Genomic DNA, 23,626 nt, shown 5'->3' on the forward strand with positions numbered 1-23,626 from the left:
GGGCTCCTAGCCCTGGGCCAGGGCGGTTCCGGGAGCCGGAACTCGGCCGCTCCGTGCTCGGTGTATGCTCTGATAAGAGCAGGCTCCAAGAAGCAGCCTCCGCAGGCTCCCCAGCCCTGGGCTAGGGCAGTTCCGGGAGCCGGAACTCGGCCTCCCCGCGCTCGGTGCTCGCTCCGATAAGAGCAGGCTCTAAGAAGCACCCAGGCACTGAGCCCCAGCAATCTGTCCACAAGCCGCAGGCGAATGGCAGCCTGAAATTACCTGTTCTATGGCTGAATGAGCAGCGGTCAGTCGAAAACAGGGATGGTGACGTCAGCTCTCCAACATGGTGGCCACTGGCCTCCTCTGTGGTCTGGCCGGTGTGGAGAACCAAGATGGACCGCTTCCTTCTCCCGTCTCGAACCCAGAATTCAGCCCTGAGTACGATGCTTGCACGGCTGGCAGAAACTGCAGCGCTGTATCCCTGCGTCGCTATCTCCTCGTTTCCCAGCGCGTGCTGCAGACTCTAGCCGCGGGGCGATTTGCTGAATAAGCAGTGTTACCCTCCGTGCGACAAATCTCTCGCGTTTGAGTCCCCGTAGCCAATCCTCGTGCAATGGAAATCCTTCCTCCAGGTTCCGGAGCACCCCACTATTGCTGGAAATTCCTAACAAGATAGCCTTTAGCCGTCCTGACTTGTCATACTCCCACACAGTGACGCAGCACACGGGGGCAATGCACTCCCCTCGCCGCCATCTTCCTCATTCCACATAATTTTTCAATGGTGGGACAAATAGAAAGTCTGGTGGTCCATTTTCAAAATATAGTGTTTAGTCTTAATTGGGATGTAAGATCTCATCATAGCCATTTTAACATTCCCTTTGCCCTCCCAAATTTTAAAATTAGCCAATTGCATAGACTGTACTCTGGAGCTCCTCCTATCAGAGCAAGGGGCAGTACTGTGTTACGGGTAAAAACAGGTGGACTGCCCGCTTGCTAACCAGGTGTAGTAGCAGGCACTGCAGGCAAAGGTAGTTTGCCCTATACTCAGAGCACCTGATTGTTAGCGCACCTGGTGTTTCTAACAATAGCCAGCCTCTAAGATGACTCTCTATGATGGATGTCTTGCCTGTAGGCATTCACACCCTTTTGTAGTCTCAACCCACATCAAATCAGGGCTGCTCTACATAACCAGTAGAACACAGGAGAAGTGATGGTGTGTAACTTCCAATGCTACCTGGTAAAAGACTGTGGCTTCTTCCTTGTTCTCTTGGATTACTTGCTCTGGGGGAAGCCAGTCACTATGAGGACAATCCTACTGCCCTACAGAGAAGCTTATATGTTGTGGTGCTTCCATCAAGAGCCACATTAGTGAGCTCCTTTAGACATGGATCCTCTAAGCCCCATCAAGCCTTCAGATGACTGTAGCTCTTAGCTGACATGGGACAACTACGTTATGAGACTCCAAATTGCTTAACTAAACTATTCCTGAATCCCTAATCCACAGAAACACAGAGATAATAAAGGATTGTTGTTGTTAAGACCCTTTGCAGTAATTTGATACACAGTATTAAATAACTGTAGTATATACTGCATGGATTAGATTTTGTATAAATGATCACACTGTGCACAACCTTATACAACTTGCCTTTTATGCTCATTATTGATTTGGGATTTATCCAAGTTGAATCACATTTATATATCATTCACTTAAACTCTGATACAGAATTTTATTATATAAAAAGATTATCATTTATCCATTGAAAACCCACATTTCCCCTATTACGAATAAAGAGAAGACTAAGAGTTAGCAACACTATTCAATGTTTTCAGTTTCTGATGTAATTCCCCCCTTTTCAAGTTATGTGTTTTATATTCACTCTTTGAGCCACCTGGAATTCACTTTTGTGATATAGTAAGTCAATTATAACAGCACCATTTATTGAATACTCTGCACTTTCTTCTCTGATTGTAAAGCCAATTCTATCACACATCAACTTTCCATATAAATAAGATTTATGTCTTTTGATCTAATAATCTTCTTCCCCTTTTTCTTTCTTTGTACTGGGGATAGAATCTAGGGGCACTTAAGCACCGAGCCACATCCCTATCCCTTTTTCTTCATATTTTATTTAGAGACAAGGTCTCTCTAAGTTGCTTTAGAGCATGCTAAGTTGCTGAGGTTAGCTTTGAACTCTTGATCTTCCTGCCTCATCCTCCTGAGCTGCTGGGATTATAGGTGTGTGCCAGCACATCTGTTTCCAATTATCTTTCTTGCACCAATATTTCACTGTTTTGATTATAGTTTCTTTCTTTCTATTATAAGAATTATATTATACATTTTGGATTACAGTTTTAAAATTATACATTTGGATTACAGTCTTAATATGTGCTTTTGGTAAACCATACCCCCTTTGTTTTTCTATTTCAAATTTATCTCAGTTGTTTGTATAGTTTTATTCTTTCATACAAATTTTGAAATTCATGTTGAGTGTTAGACTAGCAATGGATTGAGTTTACAAATTCATTTGCGGGGAATGAACAATTCTTTGTAATACCTTCATGTTCATTAACATGGTATAACTCCACATTTATTCCCACCTTCTATTTCCTTCAATATAGTTTCTTCTTCTTTTTTGGAGAGAGAGAGAGAGAGAGAGAGAGAGAGAAAGAGAGAGAGAGAATTTTTTAGTATTTATTTTTTAGTTTTCAGTGGACACAACATCTTTATTTTATTTTATGTGGTGCTGAAGATCGAACCCAGCGCCCGGTGCATGCCAGGAGAGCATGCTACCGCTTGAGCCACATCCCCAGCCCCTAGTTCATTCTTCTGTCATACAAAAATATACTCAGAATATCTCTAATTTGTATATATAAATAAAATGTGCATGCTTCAAAATAACCTTGGAATGATTTACTTAAATGTGTACAAGGATTAAATTTTTGTTTAAATTATTTATAATATATTGCTACTTTTAAAAAACTGTTATACATTATTTGAAGAGTAATAATTTTGAGAAACCCTTATGTCTTAAGTCCATTATGTATTACTATAACAAAATACTTGAGGTTGAATATGTTCTAAAGACAAGAGATTTAAATAGACACAATGACTCATAACTATAATCACAGTGTCTCTGGAGGCTGAGGCAGGAGTGGTCCTGAGAAAGATGGGGCAGATGGTTCCTGGTGCATTGTAATATGATGGATGGCATCAAAGAGGTCAAACACCAGGGATAACCTTCCTTTATAATAACTCAGTCTTGCAGTAATTAATCCAGTCCTGCAAGCCCAATACACTCCTGAGTCCTAATCCAGTCTTGAGATATCTAACCTAGTTTCTTGAGACTTAACCCAGTTTCTTAACAAAGGCATTAATCCATTTTTGAGTACAGTGACCCTGTGAACTAGTCATCTCCTTAAGGTCTCCTTATCCTGATAGTGTTGCATTGAGGAATTAAGCCTCAATATGAGTTCGTCCCTACTCAGTATGAGTGGGGACAAATCATAGCTAGATTACAGCAACATATGTAAATAATTAAGTGAAAATATCCTTCTACATTAATGTTAAAATATTAAATTTTAACAGAATTTAAGTTAAAAATTAACTTGAGTTGTTTGGTAAATTCAGTTGTTTGAGTCTTTCTAACCACTAATATAAATTGATTTTAATCAAATCAACTACATTTCATTGTGTAACTCAAGTGAATCAGTATTTGTATATCTGAATCCATAGAACTTGTAAAAACTATTTTCAGGAAGTCATTGTGAGGCTTAAATGATGCAAATTGTGAAAGTACTTAAAATAATTTTTAAATATATGGTGTTAAAAAGTCTTCTATTAAATAGTTGTATACTCCTAAGCCACCTGGAATTCAAAGTTCCCAGTACTAATTCCGGTTTGTTTGTTTGTTTTTAGTGCATGCTGGGCAAGTGCTCTACCTTTCAGCCACATTCCCAGCCTACTATTTCCAGTTCTCCTATATCAGTTTATGAAAATAATTAATCCATCATTATGTCAAAAGCCTTTGTGCTGAGTAAAAGGTCATTCTCTTCCTACCTTCCATTCATCTACCTGTATTATTCTGAGAATTATTTTTAGTTTGTAAATATAAAATCCTGTCCTAATATATAGTTCTGAGTATTTTTTTCTTTTAAAATAATGTTTTTGATTATTGGAAAATAACAATAATTATACTTTAGTTCTTGGCCCATTTTCATTTCCAGGTGGCTAAAAGCTGAAAATGATTCCAAAGTACAGACAGTGGAGAACAGCAGAAAAATTATGGTACTGGAATCTTAGATTTGGTAATACTCAATTTTATCAGAAGAGAACACCTTGAATCTATAATCTATGGCCACATTACTGAATACAACTGAACTTCAGTTTCCTCACCTATAATGCAGGTATACTAACAAGGCCTGAGAAGGCTCAATGAAAATCATGAACAGCTCTGTGCAGCAGCACACACCTGTAATCCCAGCGGCTTGGGATGCTGAGGCAGGAGGATGGCAAGGTCAAAGCCAGCCTCAGCAACTTTGAGGCCCTAAGCAACTTAGCAAGGCCCTGTATCAAAATAAAAATTTTTTAAAAAAGAGCTGGGGATATGGCTCAGTGGCAACCCCACCCTGGGTTCAATCCCCAGTAGCCTCCATCACACTCACAAACTGTGAACATATCTTGTTTAAAAGTTTTTCTTACTTTTCTTAAAATCTAGAGTTTAAATCCAATCATCTCTTTAATTGTTAAGATAATAAAACTAACGTACTCCATAGAAGACAACAAGGAAAAAGGAGTGTCTTGGTAAAACACCAGGTTGGCCAGGTTGTAGAGCTCAAGGAACTTTCACTCATTGCTGATGGGAGCCCAAAATGTCATAGCCGTTTTAGAAGACAATTTATTTCTTATAAAACCAAACACACTCTTACCAATCATGCTCCCTGGTATTTACCCAAAGGGATTAAAGATTCATGTCCACACAAAAACTTGAACATGGATGCTTATAGTAGCTTTATTTAAAATTGTCAAAACTTGGAAGCAACCAAGATCTCTTTCAGTAGGTGAATGGATAGATTGCAGTACATCCAGACAATGGACTAATACTCAGTGCTAAAGTGAAATGATCTATGAAAAGACATAAAGAAAATTTGTTTCTTGCCGTCTTTTTTTTTTTTTTTTTAATTTTCTTCCTTCTTTCTTGAGATGTTGTATTACTATGTTGCTCAGGCTGGTCTCAAACTTGTGGGCTCAAGCAATCCCCCTTGCCTCAGCCTTTCTTGCTATTGCAGCTGCTACATGGAGAAAACTGAAATGTATTACTAAGTGGAAAAAGTCAATCTGATAAAGAAACTATGTATATATACACAACAGAGTATTACTCAGCCTTAAAGAAGAATGAAATTATGGCATTTGCCAATAAATGAATGAAACTGGAGAATAGTATGCTAAGCGAAATAAGCCAATCCTAAAGAACTAAAGGCCAAATATCTTCTCTGACATGTGGATGCTAATTCACAATGGGAGTGGGGAGAATAGAGGTAATTTGGACTAGATAGAGGGGAGTGAAAAGAGGGGAAGGGGCATGGGGGTAAGAATGATAGAATGAATCGGACATTATTACCCTATGTGCATCTATGATTATATAACCTGTGTAACTCTATACCACAAACAACCAGAAAAATGAGAAGTTATACTTCATTTATGTATGATGTGTCAAAATGCATCCTACCATCATGTGTAACTAATTAGAATATATATGGTGTGTGTGTGTGTGTGTGTGTGTGTGTGTATGGGCAACCTGAAAGGCTACATATTATATGATTCCAACCACATGACACATTGTTAAAGGCAAACTGTGGAAACTATAAAAAAGATCCGTGGTTGTCAGGGGGCTAGGGAGGAGGGAAGGATAAACAGGTGGAGCACAAAGGATTCTTGAGGCAGTGAAACTACTCTGAATGATTCTATAATCATGGAGACATGTCTTTAAACCCACAAAATATAAAACACCAAGAACCTTAATGTGAATTATGGACTTTGGATGATGATTTGTCAATGTAGGTTCATGGACTGTAGCAACTCTGCCACTCTGATTGGGGGTGCTGGTAATGGGGGAGGATGTGCATGTGCCTGGGGGCACAGAGCGCAGAGCTATCTTTTAGAACCTAAAATGGCTCTAAAAAAAATGGAGTTTTAAAATAAGCATGTTATACAAGTTAATTTGGTGTTTCTTAATATTTTTGGTTAACTGACCTCTGAGAATCTGATGAAGCTATAGAGAGACTCCTCCCTAAGTCCTTTTTCCTAGAAAAATTTCAAACAATTTATACATAAGAATTTTAGATATAATTTATTTTACTGCACTGGAAATTTAATTTCTTCTACTGTCATATTTTAAATACTTTCAAAAACTGAAGATTTTTCCTCATTTTTAGACTAAAAGTAATGACCATTTCCTTTTTTTTAAAGAAATAAAGCATAAAAGAAATTAAACAAATTAGTTTTTAAAATTTTGGGGAGGTACTGGAGATAGAACCCAGGACCTCACACATGCTAGCAAGTACTCTATCACCGAGCTACGGGGGCCCCATCTTCCTTCTCTTTTCTGAAACAGGGTCACTAACTTGTCCTTGAACTTGTGATACTCCTGCCTCAATCCCCCAAGCAACTTTAATTCTGTACAAAATTACATGTCAATTATAAGATTGCTATTATTTGGCTTGAATAAAAGAAATCACATAACAGCTTGGTTTTGGAACATGGTAACTTTTATATAATCTTTGATATCTAAAAAGCTGTACCTTGATGTTTTGATGAAAAGAAGCAGTGAAAACTGAGAAAGGTATGTTTCTTAGTATTCTGTGATTCTTACATAATATAACTGTGATTCTTAACATAAGCTCAGTTCCCACAGCTCACACTGCCCGATGATGCTAGGTGAGGCTTGTGTAAGAAACCTAAAGATTCTCTGTGACTCCTAGAATTGAATGTATTACACTGCTTTGATGTAATATCACCAGTGAAAAGATTACAAATCCAAGTTTCAATTCTGAGGTTTTCTGAGTCAGAGGTAGTCTTCAAGAGCTTTGAGGTTTTTCTAGATGCCTGCAAAGAAACTAGCAGAATTTTTCATTCCGTGACTAGTTTACTGAGATACTTCCTCCAGCAGTAGAAAATTCCATGGTTATCCATTTCTAATTACCTAACTTAGAGCAGCAGCTTAGCTAAAGGGTTTATGACCTTTCTGCCAAGCCCATAATAATGACTTTAAGGTGATGAATTAGAAGTTTACACTCATTCATAAAGCCCTAAACATCCCCGAGCAAATCAAGCCATGAATAAACTCCTCCTGTACTAAATTCTTTTATCTTAAAAGGTAAATCTACTATCAAAAAATTAGCAAGCAAAAACTAATTTTATATTTTGATCCTTTCTCTTGATAAAAACTTTGTTCTCAAGAAATTGTTCCTTCTGTGGTAGTAGGCCTGCTGGAAGTCTTCAAAATGCCTGTATGTGTCAATGAAAAAAAGCAATACAATATCACAACAGGCAGGGCTGTGTCCCCAGCAGGGCAGTATATATCTCTGCATTACCATCTGTGCAGAGAGAAACAAGATCCTCCTTCCAGTAAAAAAGCAAAACAAAACAAAACTTTTTCCCCCAGTGGTTATTTCAGCAAAGAAATTTAACACTCGATTTTAAGAAAGGTCAATGTTAATAGCCTTTCTAGTTTCCACAAGAGAGTCATATATTAGGAATTTTTCTATGACCATGTCAACATGCATATTAATAGAAAACTAGGAACTAACTGTTTAGTGCAAAATCAGTCATTTTATCAAACTGCATCCAGGGAAGAAATGAGAGTTTCTAATTCCCTCAAAATTTACTTCAAAATATTAGAAAAAATGACAGCAATCCTAAACAGATTATATCACCTAAAATCTGACATAAATTCGCTTCTACTCAAAAATAAGCCAGTTCAAACAATGTCAGCACATACAGCTTAAAGTCTTTCAATATCATGTGGCTACTTTTTTGGCAATGTGAAAAGCCAATCTTTTATAAAATTCTTCAAGAAAGGGTTCTTTGATGGAATAAATTTATCTCTATTTTGGCAAATTAAAATTTCTACTTACAAAGAAGTCCAAAAACTGGTGCTGGGGGCAAGGTTCACTAGTATAGTTCTTGCCTAGCATGCACGACACCCTGGGTTCGATCCCCAGCACTGTGAAACAACACCAACAAAACCCCCCCTCAAAGTCCAAACAATCAGATATATTTTGAAAATGGAAAAATGTATCTTCAAATTTAGGGTTGTGAGGCTCTATGTCCTATCACCTTTGGTGATTACATAGGTTCCTTTTTTCATTTCTCTTTTGTTATCAAGTCTTAAAAGTTAGAATGAAAGATATATAGCTGTGAACTATGTCTGTGCTCTCAATATGATGATGACCTTAGTATAGAAATTCCAACTATGTACAACAGTGGCTATTTATAACACTGCTTGACTCAAAAACATTTTTTCTCTTTTCCCCAAAAACTATTTTTTAAAAGTAACAGGAGGCCAGGTGTGGTGGTGCATCCCTGTATTCCCAGTGACTCAGGAGGCTGAGGCAGGAAGATTGCAAGTTTTAGGTCAGCTTTAGCAACTTAGGACATCATAATGACAACAACAACAACAATAGAAAATCTCTAGAATATATAAAGAACCCAGAGGCATTTAACCACTGAGCCACATCCCCAGTCCTTTTTATTTTTTATATAAAGAACTTTGACAACTCAAAACTAACAAGAGTTTTTTTTTTTTTTTGTTTTGTTTTGTTTTGTTTTTGGTACTGGGGATTGAGCCTTGGGCCTAAATTTTGAACAAACATTTCCCCAAAAAAACATCTGATTACTAAGCACATGAAAAGCTGTTCAATATCATTAAGCAACAATACAAGGCCAATTAAAATCATGACAAAGTAATACAGCACATCTTTGAGTGTCTACAGTCAAGAAGACTGATCATGCCAAGAGCTGCGGAAGATGTGGGAAGCCACAGCACTCACACACTGCTCGTCGGGGAAGGTAACCAACCTGGGAGTGGGGGAGGCTCAGATGTGGACAGCCCTCGTTTGGGTGTGTAATGTATCAGAAGAGTGTCAGAGGGAAGAGAAATACCTACTCACTGCTTTGGAAAGGAGTAAGGGCGTTGCAGTCTTCTGGCCCTTGGCCACGATATGAATTCTGATATGTGGGTACATCCTGAGTCTTGACTGGGGGAAACACACTCGCCTGTCTTTTGGCTGCAGTAAGTGGATTGTTGCTTTTTAATATAATAAACAATATTAGTATGTAATTGGTACCACTTTAGCAGTTTTTAAAAAGTCTTTCAGAAATAGGTAAAAGAAAGCCAATATTTCCCTTGTTTTGATTTTGGTCTATTTTCCCTTACAACCTTTCCATATTACAAATGAGTAACCACAAAAGGGTATTTCCTCCAAGTTTAGAGAGTGCAGCAAGTAAGAACACACTGTCTAGAAACAGCTTTGCAAATATCTACACTGACAGAATAGTCTAGGATTCTCATGATTCATCATCCATGATTCTTCAGTCTAAATTGTCTTTGTAAGTTTGCAGGATGCTCTTTCAATGGTTGCCATGCTTATAGATGAATAAGAATATGCTTCCAAAGTACATTATGAAGACACAAATTGGGTGTCAACCTAATTTATATGCAAACAGAGATATGAAAAATTATGTTATATATGTGTAATAAGAATTGTAATGCAAAAAAAGCGAAAACAAAACCAAAGTACATGTATAAAGACATGAATTGGAGTGAACATACTTTATATACAAAGATATAAAAAATTGTGCTCTGTATGTGTAATAAGAATTGTAATGAATTCCGCTGTTGTGTATAAAAAATAAAATCAATTAAATAAAAAAGAATATGCTTATAAATGAATGATAATAAGGTTGAAATTGGAATTCTAACAAACCAAATTCTACACAGAAGAAACATATTTAACAGTCAACCTCTAAACCAAGCAGCCTAAACTGTACATGTACAATGAGAGTAAAAGTTGTAAAGAAGGGCAGGGAATATAGCTCAATGGGGAGCACCTTCCTGGTATGTGTGAGGCCTGGGTTTGATTCCCAAAATAAAATAAAAGTAAAGTAAAGTAGACATATCTCCCTCTACTAGTGTGAAAAAAACCAAAGCTTAGATTCTGAAGCCAGTTTATAGCATTGTAGACATTTACAAAGGATTACATGTGATCTCCCAAGTATCTGTTCATCTCTTCCCATATCAAAGAAGAAAATTATAGTCCTCAGCCTAAGAGCAGAGGGTCTCAGACTTCGAATTGCTTCTGTCTAGGCTCTGACGCCATGATGGGGCTAGAGTGTTTGATCATCATAATGTGGAAACCAGACAGTTAGGGAATACCAGAAACAGCGCTTCTCTCATCTTCACATTACCTATGTCCTCACTTTTAAAACGAACATTCTGTGACCCATGAAGACTTGATGGGCCTCTTATTTTCTCTTCTTAGTTTCTCCTCTAAATTCACTAGATCCTCAACCAGATTTTAATTCCTTTCTTTAATCTTTCCTTTTATGAAACCCAATTCTACCTTATGTGAAAGATTTTAGTTTATTAGTTTACACATCAGCTAGGGAATGTAAACATTAAGTGAAAGAAAGGAAAAAAATTAGACACTAAAAAATGGCTTTGCCAAAACTCACCATCAGAGGGCACAACAGTACTGCAATAAACAACTCCCAAATTCTGCCAGGAGGACAGCCTCTGGTGGACCTACAAAAAGAAGACACATCTACTGTCAGGCAGAACAACAAATGTTACACAAGTAAGTGTATGCAGGAAATAAAAATAGCTTTTGAGTGTATCAGTACTGTGTATCCTTTGTAGAAAAGTTTAGAAATTCAGGTAAAAGAATATTAAAGACTTTCAAACTCCTAACATCCACAGATAATAGCAACGATGAACTTTTCTTGGTGTATTTTCAAGATTACATACACATTTACATACACACACATAAGTACAAATGTTATATTAAGATTAGAATTACACCTGATGAATCATTGTAAAAACATTTGATATTGTTGATATGTGCTATCAAGACTAAACTACATTTTCTTGCTCATTTCTCTTGTTAGCCTTCACACCTGCATTTCCTGCCTATCCTTTACCAAGTACAAGACAGGTACTAAGTAGCTGTATCATGAATATACCATTATGTGGGTAGGTATCTGCTCTTTCTCCTTTTGTAAAGTGTGGACAGGCAACCTTGGAGTCCCCACTCACCACCTTCTCTGTGTTAGAAGGAAATCACAGTCACACCCACTTTTGCTACTTCTTCAAAGAGAAATGCCACTGTGGGTCTGGAACTAAGGTTCTCATAATTAAAACTTTTTGACTTGCCCCAAACTTTATTTATTCCTTTGTACCTTTTACTTTCTTAGCTACAAAAAGTATCAAAGGAAGAAGAAAGGAAGGCAACTTGAGTCTTGGTCCACAGCTAATTAACTTTTTTAGGTTTAATTATTTGATTCATTAGAAATTAATTTTAATCAAAGAAGTAAAAATCCAAGTATCCCTCTAATGACAACACAGCTGTCCCATAGTGAATAATTCTTTTCCTCATTCATTGGAAATGCTAGTTTCATAATTTTCCAAATACCTATATAATTCTGGATCTACTTCTGAACTTCTATCCAATGATCTGTTTATGTGTGCCATAAATAGTTCTTTGTTTCAACATTCTATTTTATAATCTATTTTAATATCTGTTAGGGCTAGTTTTCCCTTGTCATTTTCTTTAAAATTTTTCTTAGCTATTCCTTATTATCTATTTCTCCATATGAACTTTAGAGTCAGTTTATCTGCTTACACACACATGCACACATAATCCTACAGTTAAAAAAAATAACAGTATAGTATAGTGGGTGAAAAAGTAGAGTCTGGGGCTGGGGTTGTAGCTCAGTGGTAGAGCACTTACCTCACACGTGTAAGGCACTGGGTTTGATTCTCAGCACCACATATAAATGCCACCTTGGGCAAGTTCATGAGACTCTTGGTGCCTTGATTTCTACACTAAAAGATGTACTACTACTAACACCTACTATATAAAGCTGTTGTGAGGACTAACCGAGTAATACATATAAAGCATTTAGAAAGATAGCAGGCATACAGTAAGTGTTCAAAAATGTTTCCATTTTGAGGCTGTATCAACTCCATGGATTAATAAAAAAACCTGACATCTGGATGATTTTGAGTCTTTTTACCCAACAACCTTGTAAGTCTTTCAATTTGAGTCTCTATTTGCATCCCTGAGAAGAATTTAAAAATTTTTTTCATACAGATCTTGTATGTCCTTCTTCTTTGTGGAATGTTCTTGTACTGTCTTGTCCAATAATAAGACCACAACTCCCATGTTGTTTTAGTTTGCATGTGCCTGTTATATCTCTGTTGGTCCTTCCTGATTTTGTTGTTTTAGAAATGACTATGGATAGTTTTTGGTGTGTGTATGTTGTGTGTTGGTGGTGGTATTTTTTATTGTTGTTTTTTATGGTGTAGGGGATTAAACCCAGGGACACTCCCACTGAGCTACACTCCTGGCCCTTCTTAGTTTTTATTTTGAGACAGGGTCTCTCTAAATTGCCTTAGGCTATGCTTGAACTTGTCATTTCTTGCCTCAGCTTCCAGAGTCACTGGGATCATAGGCAAGCACCACTGTATCCAGCTAAATAGCTTTCTTTATGATCTAATCTGGAAATATTTTAGAAAGTTTAGCTTATTTACATTTATTGATTTACATTCATATAATATACATATTTAATCTTTCAGTTATGAACTTTTATGATATGCCTTTTTTTTGGTTACTCTCTTAAAAATAGTTTACTAAAATAGTTTATCCTTATTGTGTTTTAGTCATTATGCATGTATTCCTTCTGATAATTTGGAAGGTTTACTTTTTTACTCTACTAGTTTTTTTCAGGTAAAAGTCAATTTTTTTAATGGTCTTATTATCTCTCTGAGTTTTTCTCCTATCAATCTTCCTCTTAATCACTGAACTTTAGCCCTTCTAAATTCATCCCTATATCTTGAACAGCTATACTTTTGCTTTAGAACCTTTGCATAGCTACTGCTTGGATAATTTCCAGATTATTTACTTCAAATCTAAGTGAGGCCTATTCTGGCCCCACAATTTAAAATGGCAATCCCATCGTTTGGTATTCCCTTGCACCCCATAACTTTACATAAAATATACCTTATATTAAAATATAAAAATCCTTTATTATGAGCAATGATGAACTAATAATTATGCTTTTTTCTTCCCTTTACCATCCAGTTTAGCTCATTATATTACTTCCTTTAGAGTTGACCTTTCACTTCCAGCTATGTACCAACTATGTGTCCAGCTACCTACTCCCCTCCATCCCATAACTTAAACTTTCATTGGATTTATTTTAAATCACTTCTGATGCTTGACATATTACTTCACATCATTTCTATTCCTCATTCTAACTTCCAGTAAGTTATATATCATTACTATACTGTCAAGGTTTTAAAGATGTACAATCCTCTATACCCTAATACCCACATTTGTTTTAGTCTTCATTCTATTGATCAATGAACTCCATGATCACTGCCAATTCTTTCTTTAGCTATAGTTTCTGCTTTCATTTCTTTGTCAGTTGAACTTTGTCTTGCAGAAGGGGCCTTAAAAGCTAAATTTCCTGAAGCTTGGCATGTTAATTCCTAAATTAGTCTTTCCTTGAGGCTTGGTAAAGTGTCAGCACTAAATGTTGCTTTGGAGAAGTCTGAGGTCACCTGCTTCTTTTGGAGAACCATGCTTGACTGGCTTTGTTGGGAATCTGCTACCATAGGTACCATCTCTAGGTTATCCCCTATACCTACTTGACTTTCACTGGATTTGGAGCCTTTATTTATATATTTTGATTTGGAATTGCAGAGATCTCCCTGGTTACACTAAATTTGGAGCTTATATTTCTGGTTTTTATGTTCCTCCCCATTCTAAGGTATGCAAAAGAGAAAGGACAAACTCCTATCTTTATTGGGTCATAAATACTTCATGTAGTAACTTTTTTTAAAAAATATTTTTTAGTTGTTGATGTATCTTTATTTTATTTATTTATATGTGGTGCTGAGAATTGAACCCAGTGCCTCACACATGCTAGGCAAGTGTTCTTCCACTCAGCTACAACCCCAGCCCCATTATAAAAAGTTACTACTTTTTATACAAAGTAGTAACTTTTTAATATTGACAGTTTCAAAAACACCCAGAGGTAGAGAGCAAAGTGTGAAGAAATCCCATGTACCTGTCACCTGCTTCAATATTTATCAAAAAAAATTTTAAAAAAATAATTCTAGCAACTTGTAAGATTGAGCCATGAGGATCACAAGTTCGAGGCCAGCCTCGTCAACTTAGCAGGATCCTCAGGAACTTATGAGACTCTGTCTCAAAAAATACAAAGGACTGGGGATGTGGCGTAGTAGTAAGGCACACTGAGTTTAATACCCAGTACCATAAAATTTAAAAAATATACATATAATCTCAATATTTTATCAAACTCAGTTCATCATCTATATACTCAGTTTCCCTTCCCCTATCCTCAGAGTTTATTAAAGGAAAATCCAACCCTCGTATCACTTTACTTAAAAATAGTATACATCTACTGGACCATTCTGAAACTAGAAGTGCTCTGTCTTCCACGATTTTACACATATAATTTTTAACAATAATAACAGATGTTTTTGTGGCACAGAGAACTGCATCACACATGGTTGTTTATGAATAATATTTTTTAGATGCTACAGAAAATGGATCAGCAGGCCAGCCACCTGTTTTTGTAAATAAAGGTTTATTGGACATAGCCAGGCTCATTCATTTACTTGCTATTGTGGGTTAACATACTCTCTCACTCCAGAGTTCAGCAGTTGTATATTTACAGAAAGTTGAGTATTTGAAGTGGAGACCATGCAGCTCAAAAAAAGCTAAAATATTTATAATTTGGCCCTTTATGTTTTCTGACCCTTGCTGTAGAAAAAATTTGTGTAGTTTTGAGATATTCACTTTCCAAAGTCCTTTCCTGCCCATTTCTATAAGGACACTAACAATTACAATATATTATTTGAGTGTTCACAAACACAAAGATGGGTCCTTTTCTTTAAATCTTCTAGTAGCTTTCAGTCTAATAAGGCCACTGAAAACAAAAGTGATTTTGCTCTTGCCTTTTCTCTTGAAATATAGTAAAAACAAACATGAACAATGGAAAAACAAAAAAGACAAAACAACAAAAACCCAGAGAAGATATTTTTTAAACCAAAGAAGCATTGCTAATACCTATTTTCCACGGCCCCCCTTAGTGGAGTATATTTCATGGGTACAATTTTATTCTCAATATTATAAGCAAGTAGTAAGCTTTTTAGGTCTTTTCTTTAATTTTTAATAGCAAACTTTAAATAAATACTTGACTGATGCTGAAAGTTTAAAAAATAAATATGACAAGTTTAAGCAAAAACATTCAGGCAAGTGGTATGTTTTACCCATATATTTCAAAGGAAGAGACCAAGTCTAAGAAAGTATTTAGAACACACAAAGATAATCAGAGAAAGGATATACCTCTAGGCAATATTAATGCCAAACAAATAAGGTAATATGGTCCCAACACAGTCCCTTTGAAAGAAAATACAAGTTTATACTTTTGATAAAAACAGTCCATATCTTTGGTAACTTGAGAACTTCAAAGAAAAGCACAAGCTGGGAGTGAAAGTAAAGGCCTGTATAACGCCCGTCTGTATTACAACCTTTAGCCCAGGAAAGGAAAAACACCAGCAGCATCAGTGTAGAGTCCCACTCCAAACACTGTGCTCAACTTCCCCAAAGCAAGGGATTCAGGCCAATTAAAAAAATAAAATAAAAATTTAGTATTATAAAGAGAAAGTTCATGTCCTCGGGTTAAATTATTAAATTCAAGCCCAAACTTAACTTTCAGGGTTGGGGATGTAGCCCAATAGTTGAGCACTTGCCTAAGATCCGTGAGGCCCTGGGCTGCATCCAAAACACCACAACACAAAACAAAACAAAACACCTTACTTTTAAATTCTTTACTACTATCATAAACTATGCAGCTTTTCCTACATTCACCTTTCACAGTTCAGAAGAGCAAACTCAGCAGTATATTTCTGCCAACAATTTGAAAAGGCTGTCAAGTTTAAATAACCTGTCAATATCCCAAAGTATTCAGGGCCAATTAGACATGAGGGGAAAGAAAGGAAGAGGAGGGGAAGGAAGAAAAGCAAGGAGGAAAGAGGGAGGAGAAAACGTTATTGCCTTATTAACTGAGTTCCCTTTATTTAGGAAAACACTGGCATCTAATTTCATTAGAAATCAAATACCTAATACCTTTATCAAACTATACCAAACAAAGTATACTATATTAAGTACATCAAATAGCTTTAGATGGAACTACTACATATATCTGTCCAAGGATGAAACCTTGTTACAAACAGCCTACCCATGTCACAAGTTTAGATCAATCAAATAATAGATCCCTGTTACATTTCCTTTAGTATAACATGAAATGCTTATAAAAATGGGTTCTTTTTAACATTATTTAAATGTTCCAAAAATTTCTTTTTAAAGACCAGGGTACCCACATTTCAACAACTTTGTCAACTCTTATCTCCAGAACACTGAACTTGTCAGTCTTCTATGGTTGACAGAGTGGAACTACTTGAGTTGGTCTCCACCAAGACATGCACACAACAGCTTCTACAATGTGGGGTCAGCTTTCTCCATATTTTTGATATGATAAAATGGTTGAAGCATCGCATAAGCAAGTTTTTTTAAACTACCTCTCATCTATCAAAATTCTAAAATAAGCACGCACTGTGGCTTCAAACCCTGGAGATCTGAGAGGTGGGGAAACATTGGAGTTAAAAGATGGGGCCCAGTTTCACCACTCAGTGTCTTGAGTTTCAATCTCAATGACTCAATTCTCCTCTGTGTTAAATTTACAATAACCAAACAATTCATGAGGCTAGTTTCACTTAAGGATGTGACAATATAAATGTAACAACACTTGAATAACAGTTTCTGTTATTCACTTTAATGTTCTATAGAAATATGAACTCAAACTTTTAATCTCCTTAAGCGATTGTCTCACTGAAGAGAATTTAATAAGTATAATGCATCCATTTCACACCTCTCTCTAAGCACAGGGATGTAAAGGCAGATACGTGAGGTTTTAAAAGAGCACCTCTTCATATAGCACCATAAAAGAGTTGAACAGTTAGACTGAAGAGGGTGGTGTATTTTATTGTTCTTTTTTTTTTCTTTTATTGGGTGGGACTAGAGATTGAACCCATCAACACTTTACCCTTGAGCAATATTCCCAGCCACTGCCCGACCTGCCACCTTTTTTTACTTTTTATTTTGAGACAGGGTCTTGCTGAGTTGCCTAGGCTCGCCTCAAATGTGATCCTCCTACCTCAGCCTCTTGGGTTGTTAGGATTACAGGCATGTGTCACCAAGGAGACAAAGTTTTTGATGCAGTTTAAGTGAAGGTGGTATCGATAGTTTGTGAGTTAAATTATCTAATTTAGTATTAGAAAATTATTCACCTCTTAAGATGTTTACTACATTATATTATAACATGGGCCAATATTTTCCCCACTAGAATATATCATAACTTTCTAACAGAAGTCATAACATAACAGAAGTACATATCATTATTATTTTCTTCTTTTTTTCATACTTTTTATTTAACAATGTTTTTATCTTAGACTTTTTGGTATTACTCCCAATGACAACCTGTGATTGATACTGTACAAGAACCACAGTCCAAATTCGTTGTAACCCTAGATCCCTTGTATCTGAGTCATCTTGCACCAACATTTGGAATGTTTATACCCTAGGCTGGCCAGGCATGGTGGTGCGCCACTGTAAGCCCAGCAGCTCAGGAGGCTGAGGCAAGATGACTGAAAGTTCAGAGTAGCTTCAGCAATTTAGCGAGAACCTGAGCAACTAAGTGAGACCCTATCTCTAAATAAAATATAAAAAGGGCTGGGGATGTAGCTCAGTGGTTAAGTGACCCTGGGTTCAATCCCTGGTACCAAAACAACAACAAACAAACAAAGGTATACCCTATGGGGACTACATTTTGCTTTAGAGATGCACTTTTACCCCTGAATCCCAGAATAGAGCTGTTAGTGATATCAGAGCAAAAACTCTGCTTTTCTTAAATGACAACTTATCCACATAAAATTAGAAAATTCTTCTGTATTTCATTTCTTTTCTATCATTTATTATGAATCTACAATTCACAAGGAAAAGTGCAAACTGTGCTTAGTGACTCCTTTATATCATCCCACCTGTTTTTGCAAGTTCAGAGCCAGCCTCAGCTGGCTATTTTTATTAACATTTTATGAAACTGTTAAAACCTACTGCAAAATTGAAAGAATTTTACAGTGAATATCTTTATGCCCTTTACCTAGATTCTACTCTATCCATCCTATTATACAGAAATCCTTAATTCCCATGGATTCTTCTTTTAAAACGTATTACATTTTCCAATTCAATTTTCTTTATAACTTTCCTGCATTGCTTCTAGATTTCATCCACATCCCTTCCCATTTATCACACTGTATTCTAATTACCTGTTTAGATGCCTGCCTTCCCTTCAGGGTTATAATCAGTCTGAAGACTGAATCAATTTCTTTACATATTGATATCACCCAGCACACCAGGAGAAAGTAGAAATTTAGTAAATATTTATTTAACAAAGTTGTTTTATCTTTTTCCTTGTCCCTTAATTTCTTTGACAAGCTTTATAACTTTGTGTTCCAGTTTTCCCTCAAGAAATTAACATAAATTTGTTATTTTACTGCTGAATTGCTCTGAGAAATAAGACATGATTATCATGATTTCTATAAGCATTTGGGGAATATTCAAAGTGCAAATATATATTATATACATATATGTGCATTTATCTGTTATACTTTTGGCTGTGTAGGCTTAAATTCATTCCATGCTGAATCGAGAAGGTTATTAAATGTATCATTAGGAATTATTTTTAAACAAAAAAGAAAAACCCATAAAAAAACCCAATGTTACATAAATAACCTACCATTTATACTTTTTTAAAATTGTTTTTTGTAGTTGTAGATGGACAGTATGCCTTTATTTGTTTATTTTTATGTGGTGCTGAGGATTGAACCCAGTACCTCAAACATTCGAGGCAAGCACCCTGCCACTGAGCTACAGCCCCAGCCCTACCATTTATACTTTTTAATCATCACTTTTATAATTCAAAGTAACATATATTTATATATAATAAAATAAAATCATAATATTAACACAACTCTTAGTATTTGTTAAATGAATAAACGTAGTTGGCTTGAAAGATGTTTTTATTGAAAGTAAAATTGGTAATCGGGCACAGTGGCACAAGCCTGTGATTCCAGCAGCTCAGGAGGCTGAGGCAGGAGGTTCATGAGTTCAAAGCCAGCCTCAGCAACTTAGCGAGAACCTGTCTCAAAATAAAAAAGTGAAAAATGAGCTGGGAATGTTGCTCAGTGGTTAAGCGCCCCTGGGTTAAATCCCCAGTACCAAGAAAAAAAAAAAAAAAAAAAAAGAAAGAAAAAAGAAAAAAAAAAAAGAGAGAAAGAAAGCAAAACTGGAATGGAGCTGGGCATTGTGGTGCATACCTGTAATTCCAACTATTTGGGAGGCTGAGGCTACAGGATTTTAAGTTTGAAGCCGGTCTGAGCAACTCAAGGGAGACCCAGTTTCAAAATAAAAATAAAAAGGGCTAGAGATATAGGTCAGTGGTAGAGCAACTTTGGGTAATCCATGGTACCAAAAAGAAAGAAAGAAGGAAACAAACAAAAAAATGGAACTTCATTTGATTGCTCTTTTTGATAGATCCTTCCCCTTAGCAATGTTTTTTTTTTTCATAATTTGAATTCATATTTCCTATTCTAGTTCCATCAAGTCACAGCATCAGTATCACCCATGAATTTGCCAGAAATCAGATTCTCAGGTCACCCCTCAGACCTACTGAACCAGAACCTGCATTTTACCAAGGTCAGTAGGAAATTCATATACATACAGTTTGAGAAGCAATGGTATAGTTCACACATGAGATTCAAAGGGACACATTAGTGAGTTAGCATACTGCAGACCCTGTAACTCTCTCTTTTATCAAGTCCCTCGTATAAGCAACTAGGGCTCATGAAGGTGACAGAATAGAAAGAACACTAGAGTGAGAGTTTGAAAAGCTAGATTCTAGTCTCATTTCTAGTTTCATGACCTCAAATCTTAGTTCTTCTCATCTATAAAATGAATGGATCATACAACATACAGTGGCAGATCCTTCCAACGCCTAAAGCCTATGAAGTCATGAAAATAAACAGCAATATATTCTATCCCGACACTCTCACACTATGTAGTACTTTAGGGAAATGGCTCAATTATATGTAATTTTGAGAAACTGGGCCTCCTTAATATTACAGGGACTCATCTGTGCATTGCTTTCTTCAGGTTTGAAGCTCAACCTCTTTCATTTTCACACTGGTTTCTGGAAGACACACGGTGGTGAATAACTTGGGAAGTGGGTGGCTGCTATTAATAATTCTTCTCCCTGCTTCCTTTGTTCTCGAATACTGATAAAAACATAAGTAATAGACAGGATTCCAGAAAAGTTAAAAACAGATTTTGTATTTGCACAAGAGCAGGAGAATGCTACTGTTCTTAGGAAAAGCATGGTTAAAGTATTTAGAGGTAAAAATCATGTCTAATACCTTTTTTTGGTGGTACTGTGGATTGAACCCAGGGTGTTCTACCTCTGAGCTACATTTCCAGCTCCTTTTTTCTTAATTTTAATTTTTTAAATTGTAGATGGATATAATACCTTTATTTTATTTATTTATCCTTATGAACCCAGTGCTTCACATGTACCAGGGAAGCACTCTACCACTGAGCCACAACCAAGCCTCTCTTTTTTCGTCTTTTGAGACAAGGTTGCTGAGGCTGGCCTCAAACTAGTGATCCTCCCACCTCAGCCTTCAAAGTCACTGGAATTACAGGAGTACATCATTGAGCCCAGTTCTAACACATTTTTTGGTGTGTGTGTGTGTGTGTGTGTGTGGTGGGGTGTAACTGGGGATTGAATTCATGGGCACTCAACCATTGAGCCACATCCCTAGCCCTATTTTGCATTTTATTTAGAAAGAGGGTCTCATTGAGTTGCTTAGTGCCTGGCTTTTGCTGAGGGTGGCTTTGAACTTGAGATCCTCTTGCCTCAGCCTCCCGAGGCACGGGGATTACAGGTGTGTGCCACTGAGCCAGGTTAAAGTTTACTTTTTTATTTTATTTTTTAAAGTCGATAGACATAATACCATGTATGTATTTATTTATTTATTTATGGTGCTGAGGATTGAACCCAGTGCTTTACTCATGCATGCTAAGCAAGTGCTCTACACTGAGCTACAAACCCAGCCCCAACATTTACTTTAGATGGGTCAGTAAAAAATATAAATAATATGCATGTATGCATGGGCATATTTATATTAATGTATACAGACAGAAACAATTATAGCAAAATAATAATACCTGATGCATCTAGGCATAGGGCATATGGCTATATACACTGTATTCTTTCTGCAAATTTTCTATAGGTTTAAAATCTTTCAAAACAAAAAGTTGAAGGAGAAAAAAAGTAACATAAGTTTTTCTAACCTAATATGCCTTCTTGTTTTTTTCAAATATAAAATATTTCAGATACATTTATTTTTCTGTAACCTTTAAAATGCATCAGAAAATCTAGAATAGAAGGGGGGGAAAACAGTAAATAGGAAATTCCAGTAATTTGCATCCCAGGTTGGTTCTTTATCTTGATCTTTACTTAACAGGCTTCCTTAACTTTTTCTTTGGTAAGGCTAAAAGGGGGAAGTAATGGTGGTGAGAGATCACCTCACATCTTTCGTATGTTAATGAAGTAAACAATTTCCAACCTAGGAGGCTTTGAGAGATTTTCACTTTCACTCTAACTTTAGCTAATATTGAAAAAGAATGCAGTTACCACTCAGAAATATAAATAACTACAGGCCTTTCTTATTTCTCTATAACAAGAAGGACACACAGCTGCTATAAAAATCATTTGCTACCCTCCCCCGTGTTGTGTAAGTATAATGGACTTACACAAGAAGAAACATAAAAAGAAAGTTATAGAGGAGTACTTGGTTTTGTTTCAGAATTCCTTTTCTACTTATTATTTTACCTAATTAAAAACAAAATGAACATGCTGCCTACTTTTCCAATATAACTGTCCTGCTTAGTGGAAATCTGAAACTGGAATACTAGTAATAGGATCATGTACCAGCTAATTCATAATGTTCCTTCAGTCCTTCCAGACTTCATCCAACAGGAATACCACAAGACAAATCCACCTTTAATTAATTGGAGGTTTAAAAACATTCATACAATTTTTTAAACATTCTGGTTTTATACATATACATATATATGTCAATGTACCTTTATTTTTTTTATATGTGGTGCTGAGAATCAAACCCAGTGCCTCACACATGCCAGGGAAGTGTTCTACCACTGAGCTACAACCCCAGCCCAAAATGCACAAATTTTGATAACTTCCTTTTGTGTACCTTTAAGTGGATTTATCTTAATTTGCTTGGTTTTTAAAAATATCCTTAACAAAGCTGTTCTGGCGTGTAACTTTAGATGATGAACACATTACTTAATATTATTATAAAAGAATAAGCCATTAAAAGAGTTAAATTACTAAAATGCAGTTCAAAGAGGGAGATCAACAAAGACAGTATAATGATTTTTATATATACATATTTTAAAATTATTTTTTTAGTTGTAGTTGGACACAATACCTTTATTTTATTTATTTTTATGTGGTGCTGAGGATCAAATCCAATGTCTCGCACATGCTAAGTGAGTGCTCTACTGCTGAGCCACAACCCCAGCTCTGATTTTTATATATTATTTAAATTAAAAAGCTCAATCCAGAATGGTCCTCAGCCTGCTCTGCCTGAAACAAGCTGATCGCTCCTATTTAGGGATCCCATGGAGAATATTCTGCTAGAATGCAATTCTGCTCACAACTTTACACAGTCCGAGAGACTGGCAGATCTGTATTCATACATAAAGATTCCCATTACTAACTTTGTTATCATTCTCTTCATTTTCTAAGCATATGCAGGGTCCAGTTTTTCAGATTGCTATTTTATCTCTGGCCTTTTCTACCAAGTATTTGAAGTAAGTACAACAAAAATGTGAACCATAAATTTGTGCTGCATTTTTTAAAATTCTGAAATAAAATTAATAAACCAGGAGCAGGAAAAATGAAAATATAACTAGAAAATGAAGACTGCGGAAAAAGAATATGTGGGTCATCAAAACTTTCAAAATTGCTATATTAAGGTCTGTATTTGCCTCTAAACCTCTATGGTAGGCAAAATAATAACCTCCCAAAATTTCCATGTCCTGATTTCAGGAATCTGTGGATATGCCATTTTATAAACTAAAGGAAATTAGGATTCCAGAAGGGACTCAGACTATTATGAACTGAGTTTAAAATACA

The 23,626-nt window shown here is 36.1% G+C and overlaps 1 protein-coding gene across 1 annotated transcript in view; it reads right to left on the bottom strand.

Annotated features, from left to right (window-relative positions):
* The window catches only part of Mcu (mitochondrial calcium uniporter), a gene marked incomplete at its 5' end in the record, with an annotated part of 98,632 nt that overhangs the window by 35,941 nt on the left and 39,065 nt on the right, over positions 1–23,626 (bottom strand). Inside the window, one exon of the mRNA XM_048808798.1 lies at positions 10,715–10,784. Coding sequence (XP_048664755.1) covers positions 10,715–10,784 — 70 coding nt within the window. The remainder of the gene's footprint in view (positions 1–10,714; positions 10,785–23,626) is intronic.

This window comes from Marmota marmota, unplaced genomic scaffold (genome assembly GCF_001458135.2).
Source record: "Marmota marmota marmota unplaced genomic scaffold, marMar, whole genome shotgun sequence".
Lineage (NCBI taxonomy): Eukaryota > Metazoa > Chordata > Mammalia > Rodentia > Sciuridae > Marmota > Marmota marmota.